Here is a 27,725-nt window from a genome sequence, read left to right as displayed (position 1 = left end):
TACAAAATGTAATAGTGTTTGGAAGATTGATTTAAATATTCGCATTAATGACGTCAAGCCTCGATTGCTATTCGTACTTCAATTGTCGTAATAGCAATTACTCTGTACATAAGAAAAAGGCATTTCAACATAATGTGTTCACATCATTATCGTTATGTAGCTTTTGAAAATGTGGTGGAACCTTATTTTATTCTAATCTAATCTTATTATTCATTATTTATAAGTAATACTTTCGTACTTCAAATGTCGAAAAAATTACTCCGTACAAGCTTCGACATTGCTTCTAAGTGAACAACGAGAAACTCATCAGTCTTTTGAGAGCAGGCCGCCATGTTCTTTTTCCGAGTCATTAACAGATTGGTACTCTGGTATTTGTGACTCAGGTAATTGCAAATTACAAGCTCGCAATTGATCGGTATGACGTCTCCATATCCGTCCGTCATCAGTTTTAACATTACAGGAAACCGGACTCGTTTGCTCCACAATTTCCGCTTGTCTCCACGACCTTGTTCTGAAATCCTTAGCCATTACGGAGTCATTTTCTCCGAACGTAATTGTACGGTTGCCCTTGAAGAATCATTGCTGATCCCTCTGCTTTGACTCTATTCTTTTTCTAATATCGGGTTTAATAATATCTAATCTGGTTCGCAAACGCCTATTTAACTGTAACTCTGCTGGTGACTTTTCGGTAGTACAATGAGGTGTCACTCTATAGTGAAATAAATATTTACATAACGCATCCTGTCTCGTATAGTCTTTTTAAGTAACAATTTAAACTTTCTTTTAAACGTACGTACAGCGTTCTCGGCCGCTCCGTTAGATGCAGGATGGTATGGTACTGTTTTAGTATGCTTAATAGCATTCCGCGATACGAATTCTTTAAACTGTTCGCTCGCAAACGCAGGACCATTATCCGAAACGATCTGATATGGCACTCCCCATGTACTGGTATATTCTTTCACCGCTCTAATTGTAGATTCCGCTGAGATATCTTTCATCTCCTTAATATCAATTCATTTTGAATAAGCGTCTGTTATAACTAAATATATATGGCCCCCTATTGGTCCATAAAAATCTAAATGTATACGATGGTTTGGCCCTTGAGGCCATTTCCAAACATGCAATGTACTTTTAGGAGGATCATCGGCGCTCTCTAAGCACCCTTTACAACTTTTAGTGATCTCCTCTATATTCTTATCTAGACCTGGCCACCAAAAATAAGATCGAGCTAACGCCTTCATTTTAACTACCCCTAAATGAATTCCATGCAACTCCACAAGCAATTCCGCTCTTAAGGACGGGGGAATAACAACGCGATAACCCCACATTATACATCCATCCTCCACCGATAACTCTAAACGACGACTCTTAAAAGGTTCAAAACATTTTTCTACTTTATCAGGCCATCCCTGCATAACAAAATTTCTGACTTTACTCAAGAGAGCATCTTTGCTAGTTCCCTTACGAACCGCCTTACTATCCAAATTTTGCAATTCTTCACTTATTGCCTTTAAATAATTATGAACCTGTAAATCTTTTGAATCAGTCGCTTGACTAGTATCCTTCATACTAACTCTCGATAAACCATCGGCAGGACCGTTATCTTGACCTTTAATGTACTTAATTATAAAATCATAACTTGCTAAAATCACTGCCCATCTTTGTACTCGATTAGCCGCCATCTGTGGAATACCTTTCTTCGGACCAAAAATATATGTAAGCGGTTTATGATCTGTTTCCAAAATAAAATTACGTCCATAGACATACTGATGAAATGCTTTTACTCCGAAAACAAGAGCTAATGCTTCTCTATCCAACTGCGAATAGTTTCTTTGAGCTACTGACAAAACCCTTGATGCATAAGCTATCGGCCTATCCGATCCATCTGGGAGAATATGCGACACTACCGCCCCCAAACCAACAGGAGACGCATCGCACGTAATCTTCAGGGGATAATCTGAACTATAATGTATCAAAATCTCCCTAGATGCTAAACGCTCTTTTGCCTTTTTAAAAGCTAACTCTTGTTCCTTTGCCCAACACCATTTCTTATCTTTCCTAAGAAGTTTATACAATGGGCTCAACAAATCAGAATAATCTTTAATGAATTTTGAGTAATAATTAATCATACCCAGAAATGACTTAAGTTCTGTCAAATTATCAGGTTTTTTCATATTCACTATTGCGTCAACCTTTTTACTCGACGCCTGTATGCCCTGTGCATTTAACTCGAATCCTAAAAATTTTATATTACTTTGTGCAAACGCACACTTGTCTTTACTTAGCGTTAAACCACAATCTTGTAACCTTTTCAAAACACACGTTAAATTTCTATCGTGCTCTTCACGAGTAGCTCCTGTAACTACTAAATCGTCGAAGAAAATAGCCACTTTATCCAAATCCTGAAAAATTATATCCATTTCACGCTGGAATAACCCTGGTGCTGACGCTACACCATAACTTAAACGATTACTTTTGAATAACCCCTTATGAGTTGCTATTGTGACAAGTAACTTTGATTCCTCATCCAACTCTACTTGTTGATAAGCCTGGGTTAAATCCAACTTGGTAAATACCCTTAGAACATATATAAATGGAACGGGCATTGCCTATACTTCCCATGGCTCGCGCTGATGCAAACATCTGTGCGAGAGAGAAAGGTAGTAAGGGATAAATGTTCTCAATGCGCATGCGTCGGTTCCGGTGTTCCTTATTCAAGTATCGCGTATGGAGGGTCGGGAAATATAATAGAAGTATTTACTATCAATGAATCGAAAAATTTGTATGAAATGAATACGTAGTGTGAAGTAAAAATATTTTGTGTGAAAAAAATAATTGAGAATATACTTGAACATTTGTGTAAAAATTGAACGTAGTGAAATACATTATGTGCAAAATGAATGAGATATGTACAATGTACCGTGAAATACAGATGACAGTAAAAAGTAGACATGTTAATACTTGTGACAAATGGAATTCTTTAAAATTATGTATTGAAATAAGTTATTTGAAATTATGTAAAATATAAAATGTCATTACATTAGTTATTGCAATTTGGGGCATTTATAAGGATACCATCAGGTGGGAAATGAATTCGGGGAGTAGGCTCAGCTTGGCTTAAGCTTTAATTTAAAGCAGTTATCTTATAACAATTATAAAAATGCATAATAAAAAAAATTATATAAATTAAAAAATATTGTTATCCTATACTGACAATTATGATTCAGTAATTTATTTATATTCCAGAAAATTCTGTAAAATTTTATACTTACGTCAAATAATATTGTAATGTAATTTATTATACATGACGATGTCTGTGATCAAAGTCTCGTTACAAAAATACTTTGAGTTAATAAATATGAAAGGATGTATACACATTCAATATGAAATAAGTATATATTTATTGATGCTTAAAATGTATTAACTTAGTGTACATGTGTCGCACGTTCTCTTTCTCCTCTGCCGAAGTCGCAGAGTTGCCTATGTGATACAATCGCATATTCAAATACGTCAGTATAATCGTTTTTATTAACGCTGTTTTATGATCGTTCATAAATTCTTGACCTAACGTATGGTGCGTCATTTCGTCATTGTTAAAAACGTCTTCATAAATTCTTTGAAACGCTTTCATGCCCAACACATTTTTTACATTCTTAATATTTAAAAAACTATCTTGATATTCGCGTACAATCATTTCGCACGCAGGGCCGTATCTGGGTATAAAGTCGCCTGCGTGTAAGCTTGGTACTAGGCGCCTCCCCCCTCCCCTCATATTACATAAAGCAAAAAATGCTGTATATAATGTGATATAAATGTTTTATTTAAGAAATATAACATACCTATTTGTCTTTTTTAAAATTTATATGAGCAGTCTTTTTTTTTTTAAATCAATAACAAACATATATCTATAACATGTTAAACAAATATTATAAAATATACAATACATTATAATACATTATATATATTATAATTGAATAGTAATTAAATATTTACGCGCCTTGCTTTTAAGTTAGCGAAATCATTAATAATGTCGTTTATATCTAAAGAATCACATAGTGAAGACTCAATCGAAATTAAAGCTAAATCGGATAATTTATCTTGCCCCATTGTACTTCGTAGGTAGTTTTTAATCAATTTTAATTTAGAGAAAGATCTTTCCACCGAGGCAACCGAAACTGGTAAAGTTAACAAAATTCTTAATGCTATCACCAAATTTGGAAATACAAGTTCGAGCTTTTCAGAAATTAAATATTGCAGTACTTTTTCTGGATTAGATTGTTCTATAATTTCATTGACTTTGAGAGTTTTAAGAGCTACAATTTCATCATATAATTCACTTCCATCTATATCTTTTTCTTCTCTATTACTATCAGTTAGTTTAATATGAAGATCCGAACAATGTTTTTTTAAGTCATCATTAGAAATTTTATGCATATTATATAAAAATGCATATTAAAAAAAATGTTGTGTTCCTGGTGCAATTCAAATCTTTCTTCTAATAAATTTTTTATTGAATCCAAAATTTGATAATAAAAATCAACTTTAAAATGCTGTTTAGGATCAAGAGTAACATCATCTACGGCTTCATATTGAAATTGCTTCTTTTTTTTTCTTGGACGGATAAAATTAATTTCTGGAAATGTGTGCTCTACTTCTATTTCATTGGCTAATGTTTGAGCTTTTTCAATAAAAATATTAAAATTTTCGTCGCTCCTTTGCTCCTCAATATATGTAATCAAATTATTGAGTGATCTAAAGGAATGACTAATATTTGAATTTGTATTCTGCAACATTTTGCTAACAGCATTTATTTTAAAAAGCAAATCATGCCAAATGATTAGTGACAAAACAAATTTAAATGATTTGATTTCACTAATAATTGAATATGCCATGTGTTTTGTATTTTGATCGCGTGTTTGATCGTTGATAATTTCTATTAAACTATCATAAACTTCATCTAACTGAGAAATTAAAGGATAAATTGCTTTAATTCGGCTTTCCCATCTCGTTTCACTCACTGATTTAATTGTTAAAGAAGTTACATTTTTTTTAAGTATTGCCCAGCGATATGGAGAAGTTGAGAAAAAATTATAGAGTTCCTGAATTAAATTGAAAATGCTTATTATTTCGTTAGTTACCTTTGCTGCATCATTAACTACTAAATTTAATGTATGCGCTGCACATGGAATAAACATTGCCCTTGGATTAATTTCTAAAATTCTTTTTTGTAAGCCAATATTCTTTCCTCGCATATTTGAGCCATTGTCATAGCCTTGACCACGTAAATTATAAATACTTAGATCAAAACTAGGCAATAAACTTTTTGTCACATAATTGAAAAAATGTTCTCCAGTTGTATTTAATAGCGGAAAGAAGCCCAAAAATCTTCCACAAATTTCTACTTTACAATTTAAAATATTAACATATCTTATGACACAAGTCATTTGTTCAATGTGACTAACATCAGGGGTTGTATCTAAAATAATTGAAAAGTACTTAGCTTGTTTAATTTCTTTGGTAATATAAGTTTTCATTGCTTTTCCAAGTAAACATATAATTTCGTTTTGAATAGTTGGACTTAAATAATATGGCATATGTGTATTTGAAATTGTAGTCTTCTTAATATTGCTAACATGTTCCATAAGAACCGGATCAAATTTAGAAATCAACTGCCTTTAAAAAGTTTCCATTATTTTGTTCAAAAAGTTTATTAGATTCACCCCTAAAGGACAAACATTGAGTAGCTAAAAATTTTATTATTGCAATCACTCTATCGATAATTAAACGCCATCTTTTCTGTTCAATTTGATATAACATTTGTTGGTTTTTATCAATTGTTAAATTTAATTTTAATTCTCAGTTCTAACCACGTGGTTATATTTTTAAAATGTAAGAAACTTTTTTCATGTCGAACTAAATTAGTGGATAAGTGTTTCCAATCATTATATCCATACTGATTTGTTAATGCACTATTTCCAGGTTTACCAAAAATTCTACATACAAAACAGAACACACTATCTAGCCTTGTAGAATAAATTAACCAATCCCTTCGAATTTTTTCTTTATTTGGAAGCACTCGCTGATAATAAGTATTTGAAAATTTACCATTAACTGAAGTTGGAAAAACTTTATTTAAAATTTGAATAGGGCCTTTTTCTACAATTAAGTCTATTTGTTTGTTGTTTAAGCATATTGGCCGATTCTTCTATGTCAAAATAAGTTGTGCCTAAATTCTTTACAGATTGTATAGGAGCTATGGAATCTATGCAATTGCCTAAATCTGATTTTTGCTCTTGTTCTTGCTCTTGTTCTTGACGTTGAGGTATATATGTACATGAGGTACATGAGGTATACTAGCAGTACTCGATGTAGGAGAATACTAAACGTCCGTTTTATAATTAGGAACATTCGTTTCGTTATCAGTTTTTAGAAATTTGTGCAAACTTCCAGACAATTTTTCTTTCTCTATTTGCTTCGCTAATTTACGTTTTAAATTTGCAGCTCCAGAGAGCTTTTTTCCCAACATTCCTAAAATTTGTATTATAAAGAGATTAATATAAAAAGAGCAGATATTAAATTTAAAAAATTTGTATTATATAAGTTACATAAAAGCCTATTATAACTACTTTACTTTTAGAAAACATAGTCGATACTTTTAATACAAATCGGCAGAAAATCGCTTTCCATTTACAATTTGATTCAATATTCTTTGACTTTGCTCGGGAGGAGAATATATTTTATATCGTATTCAAACAAGCAATTTCTGAATGTATAATTATTAAATAAAATTTACTAACCTGAGCCTTAACGTGGAGTTTTTCAAATAAGAAACACAAATACTAGTGACACTAATCTAGTGTATTTATTATAATATATGTATCGCATAAATCGTAAATACATATAGTTCACGCTGTAGTTTTCGCTGCCATGAACAGTGAGAACCATAACCATAAAGCGTCTATCTTCTTCTTCTTGCCTTTTCTGGCCGGGCAACCTAACAGGTTGGAACTAGGCCACTGATGTCCGCACATCTGGCTTAGACAAAACTATTGGGGGGAGAGATATAGAGGGGGCCACCTCTTTGACCGTGCGCCTGCAGCCGCTCGATAGCGAGCTACGCGCCAAAGGACAGGGAGAGGGGGAAAAGTCAGAAAAATAGCTCATTGGCTTTCATATATGCCAAGAGTAGGCGACAGATTTTGGAGGAAGGGGAAAAAAGGGCAGGGAGAAGATTTTGAGGGGAGTCTGGGAATTTATCAGCAATGAACTTTCTAATAGGAGCTGAGTTTCGATTGAATTTTTCACAATGAAAAATAAGATGATTAATTGTCTGACGAGAGTCACCGCACTCGCAGGCCGGGGAATCCACCATATTAACTCTATGCAGACTTTCGTTGATATTGATATGGTTAGACCTGATTCTATTGACATGAATTATTTCCTCTCTTGAGTGTGAAGCATCATGAAACCACGTGTGCTTGGACTGCGAATAAAAGTTCTCGTAGTACAAGGTGCCCTTAAAAGCTGAGACTGTTTCCATAATTTCTTCGGTTTGCCTCTTAGCTTGAGCAGTCGATTCTGCTAGCATATCTTCATATGGAACTCTAAAGGGAGGTTTGAAGCCCTTGACTGCAGCATCCTTGGCGGCAGAGTCCGCCGCCTCGTTGCCCGGAATTCCAACGTGAGCCGGAATCCAGAAGAAAGTGACGACTTTGCCTTGTTTAGTAGCTTCGAAAAGTGCTTGTTTAATATAATAAATTATATAATTTCGATGGATTTTTCGAGTATTACAGAGTGCTTCCAATACACTTTTTGAGTCTGAGAATATAACACACTTATTGTTAGAAATGTCCAAATCCAGAGTCGCCAAAACAGCTTGATATATGGCCCACAGCTCAGCGGAAAAGATGGAGGTGCTGGCTGGCAGTTTGTGTCTGATGTCCCCGTTCATGCTGGGGGAGACGACGGCAGCTCCAGTGTAGCCTTCATCACTCTTCGATCCATCCGTGTAGAAAGATGTAGCATTCTGCCTAAGTTGAAAGGATTTGTGATAAAAATCAGCTTTAGTTAGAAGTTTATCATTTTTGTCAGACCCCTGCATGACATCAACATAGCCAAGCTTAAGCGAGAAAACCTCGTATGAATACCAGAAGGCCGGTGGAAAGGTGGTACGATATACTGTTCTTTTTTCGCCTCGAGTGGTAACAAAATACTTGAAGAGCCTGGAATTCTTAATGGCTTCAATTTTACACTTCCTTCTTGTGGCAATAATTTCCATTTCCTCCAGGGAACGATATACAGGGCTACATTTACTAGCCATAGCTTTGTAGATGAACTTGGAGGCAGTCAGGTTTAGCCTAATGCTGAAGGAGTGTTCCTTAGCCTCGGCGAGCATAACATTGATAGGAGTTGAAATGCGATATCCCATAGCCTTCCTGATAATTTTATATTGAAGCCGCTGTAGTTTTACAAATTCCGCCGAGGATGATTTCCACACGAAAAATTGGCACCCATACTCAACAGCACTGCGAAAGGTGGATCTATAAATAGTAAGAAGGAGACCAGGATGGGAACCCCAGACAATACCTGAAAGCGTGCTAATTATGTTAGAGATCTTTCTTCCTTTTTCAATAAGGTACTCTAGGTGCTCCTTACCCTTGAGATTCTGATCGAGAATGACGCCCAAAAAACGATGACTGGGGACTCTAGGAATCACTTTACCGTCCATACTAATATCCAACGAGATCTTAAGATCTCTCTTTCGCGAGAAGGCTATCCATTTAGACTTATGCGGTGAAACTTCCAGATTTCTAAATTTAAGGTAATTATAAATATTGTTAAGAGAGTTTTGGATAGATTCCATGGCAACCGCAGGATCACGATGCGAAGAATAAAGAACAACGTCATCCGCGTATTGTAGCAAATGGGACCCAGGATGCAAATGCTGATTAATATCCTTGAGGTAGATATCGAATAAAAGAGGGCTCAAAGTAGATCCCTGGGGGGTACCCTTGAATGCGCGAAAAGGTCCTTGGATTTCGCCGTCAACCACAAAAGACAAATCTCTACAACTGATTAGATTCTCAATGAATTTCCTGAATAACGCAGGCACTCCGACATCAGCCAGATCCCCCAAAAGAAGAAACGGGTCGACGCTATCGAAGGCCCCCGCTACATCCAAGAATACAGCAATGGTAACGGATTTCTCTAGGAAGCCAGATCTAATCGCCGTAGTCAAAACTGCAAGATTATCGTCACAGGATCTAAATGGTCTAAAACCCGCTTGGGACTGGGGGAGGATAGGTCTAGATTCGACGAACCAAACCAACCTCCGATATAAGACTCTCTCCATGAGTTTACAAACACAGGACATCAATGAGATGGGCCTTACAGACTTACCGTCAGCTTTAGGAATTAACACAACCAGAGAAGACGTCCATGAGTCAGGGAAAACCCCCTGAGAGAAAATCTCATTAAATAGCGATAGAAGATAATCCAAGTGTTGAGCAGGCAGCAAATCCAGCAACTCATAACTAATTTGATCGAGCCCGGGAGCTGATTTTTTCCGAACTGTCAGTATTGCAGAGGATAACTCATCAAAGGTGATAGGATCATCCAGCCATTTGCATACCTCGGGGTTACGCGAGTCATCGGCCTTCATATCAGAAAGTGTTGTAGATCTATCAAAGTAGGCAAAGGGCGGACACAATTTGGAAATAGCATCTGAGGAAGCCTTAATAAGTTCACATTGCGCAGAGGGCGACTTAGTTGAGGAGGCTTTCCTTTTGAAACTTTTTATCAACGCCCAGATCTGACTCGTAGGAGTCTTGGAGTTAAATCCGCCGACAAAAGTCTGCCAGCCTTTGCGCCTTTGCTGAGAAAGAATTTTTAAACACTCCCTACGAGCCCTGCGAAATCCTTGAAGGCTTTCCTCGCTTGGCGTGCGTATCAATCTTCCAATTGCCTCCCTCCTGAGGCCAACCGCCTCAGTGCACAAATTATTCCACCACGGGGGAGGTTTCAGTTTCTCCACTCCCACAGAAGAACGCGGAAGCCTCTTGTTTTCAGGAAAGAACTCCCTGACACACTCGATAAGATTCTTGGTGAAATCTTCATAACATCCCAGGACATTACCCTCAGTTAAGGAGGAAGAATCACAGACACTACTAAATAACTTGTCAAATATCGCCTTTTTAAGCTCCTCATCCTTAAGGGGCAACTTATAATAGAATTTTCTCTGAAGAGCAAGCCCAGCACCGACCGTAGTAACAACTGGAAGATGATCACTGCCCAGAGAGTCACTCATAAAGCGTCTATTTTTAAACAAATGAACATCATCGACGCAATGCAAAACAAAAGATGCTAGTAGATTCGTGCGTTGCGCCATCGCGTCACGCAGCGCCCCCGCCGCCGGCGCCGCCAATAAATTTGTATTTATCGGTTCTGTCGCCTTGGCAACTTGTGATTTTGGCGCCCTTATAAAAAAGCGCCTGCGTGTGATACACGCATTGCCCGCCCGGTAGCTACGGCCCTATTCGCACGTTTTCGCTATTTTTATTACATCATACGACGGAAAGATTAATTTTCCCTTATTTTTTAACTTTATTAAAATCGAATCGGTGGATGTCGTGACTAAAAAAGTAGAGCAGATTTCGCACATTTTTGGCAATATTTTTTTCACGACGAATCCACTTACATATTTCACGACTTCTTCAACGTACGTTGTAAGTGACCATAAGGTCGATAAGTAGTCATGATCAAATACATCGATGGATTCTGCATTGTTGACCTCAGTAAATAATCCGTCAGTCAATTTGCTCGTTTTAACTGACGAAACGAATAACATTTGAACGTCGTTTATGGCGCAATTTCCATTTTCTGACGCTTGTATTTCGTGTCGAACGAGCAATTTTTTATAACTTGACTGAAATTGTCTTGCATCTGTATTATCGTTGAAGCCTCCTTTACTTCTTAGCGCACTAAAAAAGGTTTCCAGATGATCCTGATTCAACTTGTATGTCAACAAGTACGATATACCTTTCTCTTTTAATACACTAAATAATTCAAAAAGATTTGTTAAACAAATGATAAACCCGAGAAAACCAGTTTTTCGAGGACTATTTAGAATACATACATTTGTGCAATCTTGCAAGTCTCGAATATACACAATGATCCTGTCTGCATGAAATTTCAATATGTCGAAAGTTTCACTTGATAGAGCCATGTTGCATTTCTTAGGTTTGCCAAACTTACTTCGTACATTGAGGATGTCGAAAGCGTCGTTGAATGATTGGCAAAATAGTGCGGTTTCATCCGGATGTTTAAATGGGCCAGGAACACATTCTTGGCAAAATGTTAGCGCTGCACTCACGCTTTCGCTGAGGGTTTGTGCAGCCAACTTCACATTCATACGCGATTTATGATACATTATGTGTTTTTTCTTTAGTTTTGTAGCACATAACAAACCCTCATCTTCTTGCAATTTCTGCAGAGATACTATATTATCCCAGAAAATACCCTTCCCTTTATACCGGAGTTCGCGTTTGTCGCCCAATGTGTTTCGGACTAATTTCAACATATGGCACGGATCGAAAAAACAAAAAACTTTTTCTTTCGTGACTGGATGGAGGAAGTACGGTTTAAAATATTCCCCTACTTTAAATTGTGCACCTAAATTAGTGCACATGGAGAGATTAGTGCCATCAAACGTAAGAGATGTGCAACATGGCTCCAGTTTCATGAACCAATTGTAAACAGTGCTCTAATAAACTCGCTCTTTCTTTTCCGCTTAATGAATCTATAAGGAAATAACCGATGGGAAGTTTCCAGTGGCCATTTAAAGCCACCAACATAAATACTAATGCGTGTTTCGCTGTTAGAGGTACAGCTGAATCTCCTACACCTAGACCCATATCTACGAATCCCTGAAGTTTTTTCTTTTATAGACATCTCATCTATAACTAAATTACAGAAAATCGGATTTCCCGATTTTTGTACTTTGCATTTTACGGCGTCTAATGCTTCCTTTGTAAAGCCCGGTTGACCGTCCAAAGTTGCATACCATTTTCTAATCGTCGCAGGATCAGGTAAAAAGTTGCAAAATGTTTTGCGAACGTATCTATAAGCCTTCGCCGAATAAAAATTCAGTGTGAGCGCGAATTAAGGCCGGTATTCATAGTCAGTTCTTATTTGAAGACTGTCTTAAGTAATGTCTTAACGCGAATGCAGCCCTTTGATTGGTTCGTGACATCTTAAGACTGTATTTAAGACGATCTTGAATGTAAGAATTGACTATGAATACCCTCCCCCCCCCCGGTCTAATATATGTTCTAAGATAAATACACTTTCTACAGCCATTTTTTTACTGGGACGTATTGCTATTACATTACCACACCTCGAAACTATTGAAAATTACTCATCCCAGCTGGACTTGTCATTCATTTCAAATTACCAGTATATTGTCTGAAGTGCTTTCATCCAGCAGTTGTCTGTTCTTCAAATGTTGTATCATTCCTTCCATCGTCTTGATACGGTTCAGCAATCTCTTTTGTCTTTGCTTTAAACTTTTTATTGTCATCTGCTGTTTTCGCACAGTCACCTTTACTACATCAAAAGTTCTTTTCGCTCTCCTGGGCGTAGCAAAGTGGGGACTTCGAATGTCTCCAACATACCGAGGAAACTGGTAAGATTTCTTCGGTGTCTGCAAACATTCGACATTTCCAGAAGTTTTCGATGTGGATGGCTGATCGAGTGCTACAATGTCGTCTGCAAAAGAATTCATCATTTATTAATGTATCACTGACAATCCACTCGAAACAACGATTTTCAATCGTAAAAATATGGTACAAATTTTACCTTCCATGGATATATCGACATTTCCAGAAGTTTTTGATGTGGATGACTGATCGAGTGCTACAATGTCGTCTGCAAAAGAATTCATTTATTAATGTATCACTGACAATCCACTCGAAAAAAAAGAAAAGTAGCAACAGCACATCATGTACGAGAAGTAATAGCGATAAGATACATATGGTACACATTTTACCTTGTGCTGAGGAATTCTTCCAATACATGTATACGTCTTTGTCAGCTTTCGGAAACTGCCTTTTTTTTATGATTGTGCACGGAACAGCATCGACTTTTGCAACTGCTCGGTTTTTTCTACGGATTATAGCATCTTCCTCAAAATGAATGGAACATAGTTTTGTAGCCGAGTTTAAAACCTTCTCGTCGATTCCACAAAAATCCATCCATTTCTCACGAAGTTCCTTATTTTTCGGAAACCTATACAAAACACATGGCATACATTTAATGCGCACGCGAATAACGTTAAAACATTAATACCGATTAATACACAAAATGTATGAGAACATAACCTACACATCACAAAATTTATCGCTACATTTCTTTACTTACGTAAAATATGAAGTTAATTTATCACGGTTTCCACAGAGTACGCAATATACACACGGCATATTTTCACTTTCAAGTTTGTTGAATTATAATAGCCACTTTATCCAAATCCTGAAAAATTATATCCATTTCACGCTGGAATAACCCTGGTGCTGACGCTACACCATAACTTAAACGATTACTTTTAAATAACCCCTTATGAGTTGCTATCGTGACAAGAGACTTTGATTCCTCATCCAACTCTACTTGTTGATAAGCCTGAGCTAAATCCAACTTGGTAAATACCGTACCTCCACTTAGCTTTGTAAGCAAATCCGATACTCTCAGAATAGGATGTTTATCCACTAATAAATGAGGATTTAACGTAACCTTATAATCTCCGCATAAGCGAATCTGACCATTAACTTTTGGCACTGGCACAATCGGTGTTGCCCAATCACTATATTCAACTGCTTCTAAAATACCATCTTTAACTAAACAATCAATTTCATTTTCAATTTTCAAATTTCGCCCGAAAGGTACCGGCCTTGGTTTACAAAATACCGGACTAACCCCTTCTTTGAGATGCAATTTAAATTTATTTTTCGTATAACATCCAATTTCATTAGAAAAAAGTGACTCAAATCTTTTACAAATATTATTTTGTTTTTCATTAACTGTCCTGACTGACAATTTTTTAGATGCCAAATCAAATTGAATAATATCTAAAGCCTTAAGCCAATTACGACCAACAATAGGTGCGCTTTTACCTGGTAAGACAAACAATTCAAGAACCTTGCTCTATTTTGAAAAGTTACCTTAACCTTCAATATGCCTAGAGGAACTATTGGATTACCTGTATACACTTTAAAAGTTCGCGAACTTGCCAACACTACCGCATTCTCAAACGGTCTAAATCTATCGAAATCTTTTTTCGAAATTGCCGAAATCGGTGATCCTGTATCTATTTCAAACGACAAAAACTTATTACCAACCTCCAGGTTAACTTTTAATGGTTCGATACAACCAATTATATTATTCACGTTACCCTTATTACCATATAAATTATTTAGACTATCATTACTGTCTTCCGATTCTTTAACATTATTCGGATTCACATTTTTAATTTTAACATTACCATTCGCGCGACTTTGTTTTGGTGATTTACCCTTCACGCCTTTGTTTGAAGCCTTAACCTTACAAACTGAGGTTGTAGACTCTAAATGTCCTTTCTTCCCGCACGAATTACAAGAATACCCTTTAAAACGACACTCTTTTGCCATGTGACCTTTCTTCCCACAACAAAAACATGTAACCGTCTGCAAAACCTTTTTCTGCTTATTGATAACATTGAGTGCGTTGCCTGTGCTGTTCACTGAATTAGCCATGTCTGCCGCATCTCGTTCGGCCATCTCCATACTAGTGCTGATTTCCACTGCTCTGGTATACGTTAACTGTTGCTCAGCCAGAAGCCTCTTCTTGATCCTCTCACTGGCCAGACCCCATACGAACTGGTCCCGGATGCAATTTTCCAGCTGCTCTTCAAAGTGACAATGCGTGGAAAGCTTCTTAAGCTTTGCGAGATACGTCTTGATGTCCTCGCCTGTTAGCTGCTTACATTCTTTGAATTTGTAACGCTGAGCTATCGTACTTGGTTGTGGCTGCAGATGATTTCGCATAATTTCCGCGAGACGTTCAATTGTGAGATTTGTCGGCTTTTCCGGCGTGCACAAATTACAAAGAAGTTCATAACCTTCGCTTCCCAATAACGTAAGGAAAAGCGGTACTTGTTTCTCACTCGGTACTTCGTTACCGGTAAAGTAGAGCACTACCCGCTCGAACCATCTCGTCCAATCTTCTTTCAAAGAAAACTCGGAAATATTACCAACTGTACCTCTAACAATGGTGTGAATAACTTGTGGCTCTTCTTTTTTTGATGCTGCCATAAGTTCTGCTCTTGCTTGAGCTAATTGCTGACTTTCCATAACCAATAAGCTTCTCTGATGTTCCTGCTGCTTAGCCCTTTCCGCTAAGACTTTCTCCCGTTCCTCGAGATCCTTTTGAAATTTCAATAAGTCCGTTGTCGACATTTTGTTTCTCAACAGTGTCCTTTAGATTTGCGCGCCTTCCTTAACCTCGTTTATCCTGTGTCCCTGTGACCGCACGTTTCAACTAGATAACGCTGCGTCCCTATGATCGCACGTAAATTTAACCTTGTGTTTGAATGAGTCCCTACGACTGCGCGTTCTTTGTTCAACGCTTATTCCACACACATCGGAACCTTCCTTCTCGATGATTCTTAGGCCCTTTGCCGAAAACTGGTTTTACCTCGTCGCCAATGTAATGTATCTTGATAGGGTTTATCAGGAATAACTCAACAAGAATACTATTGTAATATGCACGCTTTAATAATAATAAATCTCAGAAGCGAGGAGAACAACGAACGCTCGTGGCTAGCGTCCATTACACACACACAAAGAACACAACGGACAAGGAGTGCGCACGCATAACCAATGAACATTAAGGATAAACGATAGCAGCGCTCGCGTACAAAAATAACATGAAAATATATTACAGTAATAAAGTGTGATCGAGCATGTCGAACGCCTTAGTGAAGTCGAAGAAAACGACGAAAGTGACCGACCCTTGCTCAATGTTATGACGTACATAATCTAGCAGATTTAGTAGTGCGGTCTGCGTGCTGTGGTTCTTGCGAAATCCGGATTGTTGTAGATTCAGAAGGTTGTTGTTTTCGAGATATATTGAGACTTGTTGGGCAATCATTGCATCGAGGGGTTTGGCGAGCTGTGGTAGATTTGCCACCGGTCTGGTTTGATTAGGGTTCGCAGGAACGGGTGTTTTATTGAGAGGAACTACAAGACAGCGCTTCCAATCATCCGGATATTTACCTGTGATGATGGAAGAATTGTAGATTGATGTTAGGTACGGTGTTATTTCCGGTAATGAGTCCTTCAGATACACTAATTGTATTCCGTCGAGGCTACGGCCCTTGGTCTTTGGCAACGATCTTCGTAAGGCGTCGATGACCTGTTCGGCAGACAGGGTAGCAAGAGTGAAGGTTGGTGTAACAGCGGATGGCCAATGAGATAGAATGGCAATGAGTGACTCGTCGGAGCAAGAAGGATACGCTGTCGTGATGGTAGTGTAATACTCATTGAGTTCAGATGCGGAGAAGTATTGCAAGGCAGATTGGGATCGTGACTCAAGTTTCGTCGTAGAAAAGCCCATATCTTTACTGGCTCGGTCATATTTGCAACAGACTTTGACATATATTCTTCTTTGGCATTTCGCATTAATATTTTAAGCCTAGATCTCAACGCTCGATACTCGTCGAATAATCTTTGGCTACCCGTACGTCTGGTAATACGATACGCGCGATCACGATTCTTAATTTGTAATTTAATGCTATCGCTCAGCCATGGTGTTGGTGGGCGGACAGTAGTTATCGTACGCAACGAAGCATGTCTTCCTAAGGCAGATAAAATTGCATCATTAAAGATTGATAAAACGTCGTTCGTTGACGGATTTGAATATTCAGACGTTTGTGTAAAATAAGTGGTAGTGGCGAGTACGTTGAGAATATCCGCATTTAGTAATGAAAAATCACAATCTTTAAAATTTCGAGCTGTTTTGATATTTACGGGTGGATCATCTCGACGAAATTTGTATGTGATTTTTAAGAGATCATGGCCGACTGCAAAAGGTACATCAGATTGCGAAAATTCGGTTACTTTATGTTCGGCGTCGGTAATAATAACATCTATCTGAGTATCTGAAAAACGAGTATGATGTGTTGCGGAGTGTGGCACAAGAAATAACGAGTGTTCCGATATGAAGTTGCGAAGGAATTGTGATTCGAAAGAATTTTCGAGGAGATTACAATTTAAATCGCCCATCACAATAATATTTGTATAATTTGACGAGTACTGCTGCAGCTTCTGTATAAATTCGGTGAACATTAGGCCTCCTGGGCGACAATAAATAACCGCCACTAGCATTGGAGATGAGTTTCGTGTCGAATTTCGCGACGTAATATTTAAGATCAAAAATTCGGGGCTGCTAATATCGTCTCCAGAAGAGCTATCGAGTACTTTAGCAATTAACGTGCTATGGACGTAGCAGTCCACTCCACCGCCTTGAATATAACGCGAATTAATGCTGGACTTAATACTACGATCTTTTCTTAAGAAACTATAATTACAAATGTTAACGCATTCATTTGGCATTAACGGAGTGAGCCAAGTTTCGGTAATCGCAAAAACATGAATCTTTTGGTCGCTTAAGACGGTTTCGACAGTCTCGAAATGCGCGCGCAGCGAATTAACATTAGCGTACGCGACGATTAATGACTTCCGCAGTGTTTCAGCGTGGGGATTGATCGGGTTCAGTCAGATTAACTTATTTAAATCGCTATTTGTAGCGATCGAAATTACGAGACTATTTTCGTCTTTGCGCACAAAAATCTGTTCGCCGCGATGCCATACGTGGGTGTAATTTGTTTCGCGTGCCCTCAGGCATGTCGCCTTTAGCAGATTATACGTAGGTTTCGACATCATGTCATTGATGAAAATTGTGCTGGGATTTACATTTGGCCGCAACTCGGGAATAATATCTGCAGTCGTTATTCTTCCTTTTTTTCGCTTGCAACCGATAATGTGATCGCGAATAACTACCGATTTTAAGGTAACGACAATCGAATAATAGGTTTTTTGGTTTTCGCTCGGATTTGTTACCGGATCACCCGCCACTTGGTCGCGATGCGTCGAAACGATTCGACGAATACACAGTATATCAGACGAAAGACCAGCGACATTTAGTTTTAACATGACGCGGCGGACAATCTCCTCGTCGACGACATTGGCGTTCGCAGGTATTCCCGTTATGACAATATCAGAGTTTGGCTGCGCATATGAGTGCAAGTCCTTGAGTGCTTGCAGTTCGGATGCGTTTGCACGACAAGCTGCAGAATTTTCATTGACTGTAACGTTATCGTTCCTTTTCAGAACGCGATTTTCGAATTCTTCGTAATTTTTTCTTTTTCTTAGAAAATTTTCAACTTGCACAGTCTCTGAAACTATCGAACGAAAAATTGGACATTTTTGCAACTGGTTAATGTCGCAATATCAGCCATAAATTATTACTATAATTTCACTCGGCCAAAGTGTGTCCTTTATGCCCGTATCTGCCTCTAATGTAGATTAACTTTAATGTCTCTAATTCTTAGAACTAGAAAAAGATGGAGAGAGAGAGAGAGAGAGAGAGAGAGAGAGAGAGGGTGTTATTTGAAACGAGATTGAAATTAAATTACATTAATAGAAACGGGTTTTAATTGATCTATCTCGGAAATGTAATCGTCTCTGGCAATTCTACGTTTATACTTACCGTGTTTTCACAAAGGTGTGCAACCGCGATTTGGAAACTCGAGGGGAGGTGCCGGTCCACTGTCTATGCCAGTTCGATAATGTAACCGTTTAATCGATGCTAAGCAAGTGAGTAGAGTCGAAAAAGGAAGCTGATGAAACTCATGGAAATGAGAGACTCGCCTACTTTTGGAGCAAACAATACGATTGACTAGCTATAGCGTATACTACTGCCACCAAAAAAGTAGTCGAAAAATAAGGCCTATCATTTATTTTATTATATGTGTATATAATTGCTAGTTAAATATATTTTTTTTTATTTTTTGTTATCTTTTCGTTATCTTTTCTTAAATTCTTAAAGGGAGAAAACATTAAATTTTATTAATTCTTAGTTATTATAGAATTAATTTTATCAATTCTTATTGTTTTGTTACTCGTCTTTGTTTGCTAATTTTTCTGGAAAAAGTCTAGTTGTATTGATTGGAATTTTTGTGACAAAAGTGGACAAATCAGAATTTTATAGTTAAATCTATTATAATTCTAAACAATCAAATGTTAAATTACATAAATACTGGATTTCTGATTAATATGACCAGAATCTACTTTTTCAATGAAAAATTGTTTTCATTTTTTTTAATACTAAGTTTATAAAATTTTGAATTATATATTTGAAATTACATAGACAGTTGTTATATTATGAAAAATTCTATCATGATGAGACACTGAACTCGCGCATTGAAAAAAAAAAAAAATTTTAGTAACTATAAATTAACAACTCTTACAACTAGTTTTACAAAGTAATAAGAATTACGCGTGTAATGTAGTACTAATTACTATATTTTTATAGTACTATACTATATTTTTATGATATTTACTACTACTTTAGTTCTTATCACTTGCAACTACTTAATTTTAGACATTTTCACATTTGTCTACCAAACAGTTAATGTCTTGGCTAATTACTTTCTCTTAAAATTTCCATTAAACTGAGCAGTGTGTGAGAGAGAGAGAGAGAGAGAGGGGGGGGGAGGGAGGGAGGGAGAGAGAGAGAGAGAAAGAGAGAGGGAGAGTGAGTGAGTGTGTGTGTGTGTGTGTCGTGAAACCAAATTAAATTAAATTAGAATAACTCTATGTCCTTGATCGCAATGAATGCTCCTCGTGTTCGTTCGCGTCGGACGGTGAGTGCGCCGGCCCTGCTTACCTTCTGCGGATCGTAATTCGCTAACTTTATCTTTTAATAATTCAAAAAGTAAGCGTCGGATAAAATTTTCGTAAAGGAAAAATCGTCTCAGAATTCAGTTAGGAACACGTCTTTGCAAGGACACGGGGTCGTTCTGAATCACCCTGTATATATAAAGAATATAAGGATTAATTAAAAATATTTAATAAAATAAATATTTAATTTTGTGTAAATAAAAAATATAACATTAAAATTATGTTTAATTATTTTGTGTCAAATTTATAAATTTAAAAATCAAGTGCACTTTTATTAGATTCACTTGTGCATCCAATGCCGGGTGTTATTGTGTCATCTTGCTCTCGTTGAGACGTATCTTCAAATTCAGGTGGCAAATGTAAAACCTAAAAACAAATAATATAAAAATTTATATGATACAATGCTCTAAGTTAGAAAATTTTTGTTTTCTAATAAAACATTAAAATCTACTAACTTCTATAAGAAATTTTTTACGGCGTAATTTGAATGCTAGATCTTTGTGTTGTAACTTGCCGTGTGACAAACCATTTAACGCACACAATTTCTTAATGTGCAAAAGACCATGATACTCCTTATACAATGAATTAAGCGCTTTCGTAGATCCCGCAAATGATTCCAATGCAATTGCTATATCCGATAAATGTTCAATTCTTTCGATAATGCAATTCTAGAAAATATAAGCTATAAGAAGGTCGTCGTAAAGAAAATAATTTTTCGATACTTACGCTATTGAAATTATTAACTGGTATTGTTACTACGCCAACCGCATAGGAATTTCTTAAAAGTGCTCTGAAGCAATATAAGAATTTTAATAGATCACAATCAGAATATTTCTCTGTGTCACTAAGCCATAATCTTGATCCTAGAGAATAAATTGCGATTCTTAAAATTTTGTTTGTTTTTTGTTGTGATGTTTCAGAGAGAAAATATTGTCCATCGCGTAAAGTTTTTTCTATGGTACATAATAAGTCAGTATATGCAGCATTCTTAAATGTTCTATTTTCATTTAGTGTCATTTCCTCATTAAATTCCCATTGTTTTATGTCAGCATATTCTAAGAAATTCTTTTGCATCTGTTTTGTAAGATCGTAATAATGACCGAATATTTGACCTCCCGTAGGAGTTGAATCTACTACTTTCATATTCTGATATCGCCAAGCTATTTTCATTGGCTTATCTTCATTATTTGTAGTTTTCGTATGTTCCTCTGAATTATCTATAACTGCAGGCAATCCTGATACAAATTGAGAAGGTTGAACATCTTGAGATGCAATCAGTACAGGTTGAGACACGACTATTCCCTCTGCCATAAAGTATTTCAATATAGTTTTAGCGTAGAAGCTATACTTGTCCTCTTCTGAAAATAAATATTTCTTAAAAACATATATATATAAATAAACATTTTATTAACCCTTCAGACTCTGCATACATTGTAATGTACACTAAATGAAGATATTAACTGATGTTCAAATTATTTAATTCTACATCATTTAAAATCTAATGTACATAATAACGTTGGAAAAAGATAAAAAATTAAATAAAATTAATTGCTTAGCATGAATTACTTATTAAAGTGCGCATAAATTGAATTAAAAAAAAACCTTCTTTTAATACGATTCCATAAAATTAGGTCTGAAGAAGTTGAATATATACACTACCGCTTTTAGTTATTTGAATGACAGATATTTTATGTTTTACCTCCCCCCCAATTTTAAAAGTTAAGTAAATATCCTAATCGTTGTTAACATAAATAATACTTTATTAGAATAATTGAAATTATTTACGTTGTACATACTCTAAATATAAATTATTAAAATAACGTTTATCGAACTATCCTTAATCGAGAGATTATACTGAGTATTTCTCATTATATCATTGTTCTATTACGGTCTATTGTAATTACGGATTATTTTTATTTATAATTATTGTTATGTTTTTAACGGAAGGAAAAACAGAATTCTTATTTGTTTGAGAATATTTTTAATGATAGGAATACAAAGAGTTATTTATGAGTGTGATTCAGGAGACAGCCAAGAGTAGACATTTAATTTATCAATAGTTAGTTGGTTGCTAAACAACTTGTGGCTCCGTTCATGTCATAGACGTCGGTAACAATGGTCGCGTTCAGCAGACTCAACAGTTTTACAACTGTTTTATGTATTCTTTGTTGAGATAGGACTATTCCTTTAGATCTAAAAGTATAATCCAATCAGAGAGACGAATCATAAAACGGTTGCAAAACTGTTGAGTCTGCTGAACGCAGCCAATTATAATAGGTTGTAGTAACAAAATAAAATGGTAGGAAATACCCAATATAATATCAATTCAAAAATAGTTAGAGATGAAATTTTGATCATTGTCTCAATAATATTCAAATTTAGAATATAAATAAAAATTTAGATTATTGAAATTTACAATTCAATCAATATACAACAAAAATAGCAATTATTTTAATGCAATTATTTTAATAAAATATTATTTGTGTTAACAATAATGAGATAGGATTACTTAGCTTTTAAAAGCAGATAATGAATAATTCTCTAAAAGTAATTACAACATCTATCAAATCTTCAATAACCCAGATATTGCCAGTTATTATTAAAGAAACATAAATATAGAAATATACATACGAATTAAAAATATCGAGCCAATAGGTAAACCTCCACCTATTGTACTGTCTAAAGAAGGTATCCCTGTTGAAATAAGCAACTGTGAATTTCGTAACGAAGGTCTCGTGCCTGGTATTATCAAAAGTCTAGTTTTAAATCCACTCATTATTTTTCCTTCTAACATCCAGTAAATATCCCTGAAATATAATTTTTTAAGAATATTTAAACATTGCAATCTAAAACTGTGTTTATGAAAGCTTATTTAAGTTACATTTAGGAAAAAAATAAAATATTTACAAGTATGTAAGTGTCACATGTGACGTCTTGTTTAATAATTATTGTATTGTAAAAAAAATTAAATTAATGACAAAATATATATATATTCTTGTGTAAAATATATCTTATTAACTATAAAGATAAAATAAATAATTTATTTGCTAAGAATAATATTGTAAATAATTTAAAAATCAAGTGGTTAAGTTAAAAATAAAAATAAGAAGAAGGAGCATATACCACACGCTGGTTCAAAGTAGCGAAAATCTCGTATATTTAATAATATTATATGATATACATATATATATATTTTTTATCATATTCATATACATATATATATATAATTTATATCTCATTAAAAATATAAGTATTATATCTTATAAGTAAATTTTGAAATCTTTTCTCGATGCATGTTGCAAGATATTTATTGTACCATATTAAAATTCTTTTCTATTCATTAAACAAATGTTAAAATTAAATGTATAATAATAAGTTTCAAACAAAATGTTTTATTTATCAACACTTAATATTAAAAAACTCTTTGTAATATAATACATCAAATTACATCAATCTTGTTTCACTGTTTAAGCACTATTTTATGTCGATCTGATAGATTTCCTAACCTCAATTGAGTCGTCAATTTTAACGCTTAATATCTCGCTTCGCGGGCAGTTCCGGACTTTTTTCTGCCAGATTCTTTTATTTTATGCAAAAACACGTCGAATAAGCCTAATTTGATCGAAATCAGAGATGAGATAGTTCTTATAAAAAATTACCCTTATTTAATTTTTCATCTATATAGATTATCTAATTTCTGCTACTTTCAATAAGTTAAGGCCGCAGGCCGCAGCACATACTTTTGCATGACGCATGAGAGAATAAACTAACCAAAATTCTTCTCTTTCATACAGTGGGAGAAAAAGAAGGATTATGATTAGTTGATTCTTTTTGCGTCATGCATTAAGCGTCATGCAAAAGTGTGTGCTGCGGCCTTTATTTTTCATTTTCACACGAGGATACCGAGTCTATAATGCTGATTCTATTTTGTCAGTAGTTGGAAATCTTAAGTCTTAATTCAATCTTTACCTTCTTCTTCTTCTTTAATTAGTGTCCCACGCCTCCCAAAATAGTAATAAAGGAGGTTGATACGACCAGATCACGTTTTTTATTATGAATAACGTAGGGTTCACACTGCGTACGATGATACGATATTCAATAGAAGAGCTTGTTTTCTTCTTCTTATTTGGTTAATGGCACCCGCCTCCAAAACAGTATAATAGGAGGTCGATACGGCCAGCTTGTTTTCTTGATTATCCAAGTACGCTGGATTCGGAGCAACTCCGAGCAGCTTCCGATCCGAGCACTTCCGAGAGACAAAACCAGTGTTGCCACATCGAGGGATTTATCCCTAGATTCGGGGATTTTGAAGGTTATCTGGAATCGAGGGAGGGATTCGGAGAATTTTAATTTATAGGGGGATTTTATATGGTTCCCGTAAGTAATAGATCGCGACATCGCCAATCCACGCCAATCATTCTTTCAATAACAGGGGGTCTATTCTTGAAAAGAAACGTATACGAAAAATTAGGAAAATACTATAGTATACGTTACGTATACTATAGTATTTCCCTAGACTTTCGTATACGTTTCTTTTCAAGAATAGAGCCCCAGTTAATGGCCCCGTTAGGGTCATTCGGGGGTATTTCCGTACGTAATCACTGCTCGGCAAGCGATTGGGTGTGGTTAATTAAATCTATACGAAAGATCAATCATGTTCATTTGCTCGGCGAAGAAGTTATTAGGTGCATCCAGAAGTATGACCGCTCACTTAGCGCTCAATGAGCTTTTTTATCTAATTGGCATATTCCATTATGTAGGATTCACACTGCGTCCGACATCCGACATACGACGTCCGATATCCAATAGGAGAGCTTATTTTCTTGATATATAGCTAACAATATTTTGTAACAAGCTCTGCTATTGGATATCGTACCGTCGTACTTCGGATGTCGTATTAAAAAAGAATTAAAAAATTAAATTAAAAATTTTTTTTGGTTGGAATATTCCCAGATAGACAAATGTATGTACGTAAACTTTATGGCAACTTCACTTTTATATTAGAATAATTCAATGCACAATATTGCAGCAACATTTAGTAAATCGGAAGACGAAATATCATTACGCAAATATAACGTAAATATGAGAAACAAAGATGTGATTTTGTTTTTCTCATATTTGCATCATGATATTTCATTCCCTGATTTACTAAATATTGCTATTTCATCGTCATATGAATATTGTTCTAATGTAAGAAAAATATTACCGCAACATTAGTTTCAACGATATTTCATCATCATATGAATATTGTTCTAATGTTAGAAAAACATTACTGCAACATTAGTTCCAACGATATTTTATCCTTATATCAACATTGTTCTAATGAAATAAAAATATTATCGCAACATTAGTTGTAATGATATTGCAACTCCATATCAACATTACTGAAATCTCTAAATGTACGTCAAAGTTTGTTTACGATAACGTTATATACAACGTTAACAACTACATATTCCAAAATGTTACATGTTGTTAAATATCATTTCAATAACGTTGCTGGAATATTATTTTGCTTACTGGGCAACTGTCAAGAACGCTTGACGGAGACCAAGAACACTTGACCCCCTTTTCGCGTCGGATCACCGGAGCTAGGATCGGAGCGGAGTTCGTAATGGAGCGGCGGTTAGGATAGAAGAGAGCTTCGAAGCAATAATTAACGCGTTATATACTAATTATTGCTCCAGCTCGTTTTATTACGGTCTTTTCCGTTATCGCTCGGCGGTCGGCAATTCTTGCGGAGGGGATTGTCGATCGGCGATGTTCGGTCGCGTTTGGTCGGAGCGGCGGATAGCGCAAAGCGCAGATCGTTCGGCGATCTTCGGACGCTTTCGGTCGGAGCGGCGATAGCTACTGTCGACGAGGCTTTGTTACAATAGATTCGCAATGGATGAATAATGACCACATACGATATACAATAAGTAATTCCCGCTGCCGGGAACGATGCAGTCCGAGGTGCATCGTTACAAACCTATGTGTAATGGTAACAAATTACTTTTCGAAAATGTCTTTTCAATCTTAGCATTTAGTTAATTATTATTAGTCATAAAAAATTGCAACGTTATTAAATATATTATAATGGTTATAAAAAGTAACAATAACAGTAACAGCGTTATATACTTACATCCATTCCCTGAAAATAATGAGCAAAGAAGAAAAAAAAGCTGACAATTGCAATATATCTACTATTGAGAATTATGAAAATAAATTTAATGACATAATCAAAGTGTACAGGCATCATAATATTAAGTATAGAGTTAGGTTAGGATACTTTGTAAGAAAATACCCAGACAGCATGCTTGTCAGAATGAAAACTTTAAGAGAACTTTTTCAAGAGAACATTTAGTTATCTTTAAAATAATGTCTAAACGATATCTCATAATAATCATTTATTAGAGAATCTACCAAGAGAACTCTTTAAGATATCCGATTTGAGAGATGTCTTGAAATTGTTATCTTTATGATGTCATGCTAAATGATATTAGTTTGTTTTCTCATAAAAGATATCAATATGTTGTATGATTTTTGACAGTTCAGAAACGAGACATAATTATGATATCTTTTATGAGAAATTCATTTGATGTTACTTATTAGGAAAGATTCTGTTTCAGAGATGCCAGAATGTTTGTAGATTATCGCGCCAACGTTCTGTGAATTCATAATCTTGCCATTCACTTCATCAAGGCGAGGAGTGCAGTGATACTTGTAGCAATTTCGGGTGGGATGCACTAGTGTACACCAGTGTACACTGGTGCATGTTAAGTCCGTGTACAATGTACATGTCGTGCATATGTTATATCCGTGTACTACCGCGGTGGTAGATTAACAGTGTACAACGGTCTTAATATGCACCAGTGCACACTCATTTTCCCAGCCGAAATCGCTAATAGATACGTATCAGTGCATTCCTCGCCCTGATGAAGTGAACGGCAAGATTAATTAATTCAAACCTGTAAACATAACCTGTAAACTCTCTTTTTAAAGAAATCTATATATTAACAGATTTCTTTAAGACATCATAAATATGAATATATATGTTAATCATAAAGATGTCCAATTTAAGAAATCTTTCATATATCATTTTTGTGACATCTTTCTGTTCTCAAAAAACGACGCATTAGATAACATTCAGTTATCTTTATGTGATCTTTAAGAAGTTTCTCTAAGTTATCAGATTCAGAAATAAGATATCTTTTAGAAACCTTTTGGATAACATATTGTTATTTGGGTAGATATAGGATATTTTTAAAGATTTGTAAAAATAAATACATATCCACTTTATCCCACAAAAGCAAGCATCCATTTTGCGTAACTGTTATTTGATCTGTAACCTGATCTCTAATAAGTTGATGCCTCGATAAATTAATTTCAATATTGGACGACATCTTTTTTCATTTTCCCGCTTCACGTTTATCCGAGATACTTTCTTTTCCCTACCTTAGCGAAGTAGGGAGAAATAGTCACTCTCGAAGTGGTTAGGGTGTGTTTTCGAACGCAACAATCGAAAGTCCATTGAGAGCATATATGTAATACTACTATATGGCTAGATGAGAGAGAAGTCCATGTCCCAGAACCACGGTGCGGGAATATACTTCTCTCTCTTTCTCAGCGTACTTTGAACGTTGTGCGCATGCGTCGGATTCATCCCCTCCATCAATAATAAATAGAAGGATAAATATACATATATGTATAAGGAAGAAGGAAAAAGTGATTGATTCCGCTTCAGGGAATCATATAACC

General features: G+C 35.7%; 3 protein-coding genes across 6 annotated transcripts; all 3 read right to left on the bottom strand.

Annotated features, from left to right (window-relative positions):
• Positions 1-1,013: 1,013 nt before the first annotated feature.
• LOC108782676 (uncharacterized protein K02A2.6-like) lies at positions 1,014-2,606 on the bottom strand. The gene has a single exon (XM_018551000.1). It carries the CDS (start codon positions 2,604-2,606, stop codon positions 1,014-1,016), a length of 1,593 nt encoding a protein of 530 aa, XP_018406502.1.
• A 13,357-nt stretch (positions 2,607-15,963) lies between these two features.
• On the bottom strand, positions 15,964-16,641 carry LOC108782675 (uncharacterized). The gene has a single exon (XM_018550999.1). The coding sequence runs from the start codon at positions 16,639-16,641 to the stop codon at positions 15,964-15,966; it is 678 nt and encodes a 225-aa protein (XP_018406501.1).
• Positions 16,642-20,226: 3,585 nt separating this feature from the next.
• Positions 20,227-24,188, bottom strand: Elp4 (Elongator complex protein 4). Of its 4 annotated transcripts, none has more exons than XM_018551003.1 (5): positions 23,958-24,188; positions 22,620-22,795; positions 20,715-21,346; positions 20,444-20,656; positions 20,227-20,354 (listed from the first exon to the last, which is right to left on the bottom strand). In XM_018551003.1, exons 2-5 carry the CDS (start codon positions 22,780-22,782, stop codon positions 20,241-20,243), a joined length of 1,122 nt encoding a protein of 373 aa, XP_018406505.1. In that variant the 5' UTR covers positions 22,783-22,795; positions 23,958-24,188; the 3' UTR covers positions 20,227-20,240. The 4 variants fall into 4 exon arrangements, with proteins under 4 accessions (XP_018406505.1, XP_018406508.1, XP_018406506.1 ...); XM_018551006.1 differs by having other exon boundaries at positions 20,715-21,343; XM_018551004.1 differs by lacking the exon at positions 23,958-24,188 and adding an exon at positions 23,648-23,662.
• Positions 24,189-27,725: the final 3,537 nt, after the last annotated feature.

This window comes from Cyphomyrmex costatus, unplaced genomic scaffold, assembly GCF_001594065.2.
Source record: "Cyphomyrmex costatus isolate MS0001 unplaced genomic scaffold, Ccosl1.0 scaffold1320, whole genome shotgun sequence".
Classification (NCBI taxonomy): Eukaryota; Metazoa; Arthropoda; class Insecta; order Hymenoptera; family Formicidae; genus Cyphomyrmex; species Cyphomyrmex costatus.
This window is presented reverse-complemented; position numbering and strand designations above follow the sequence as displayed.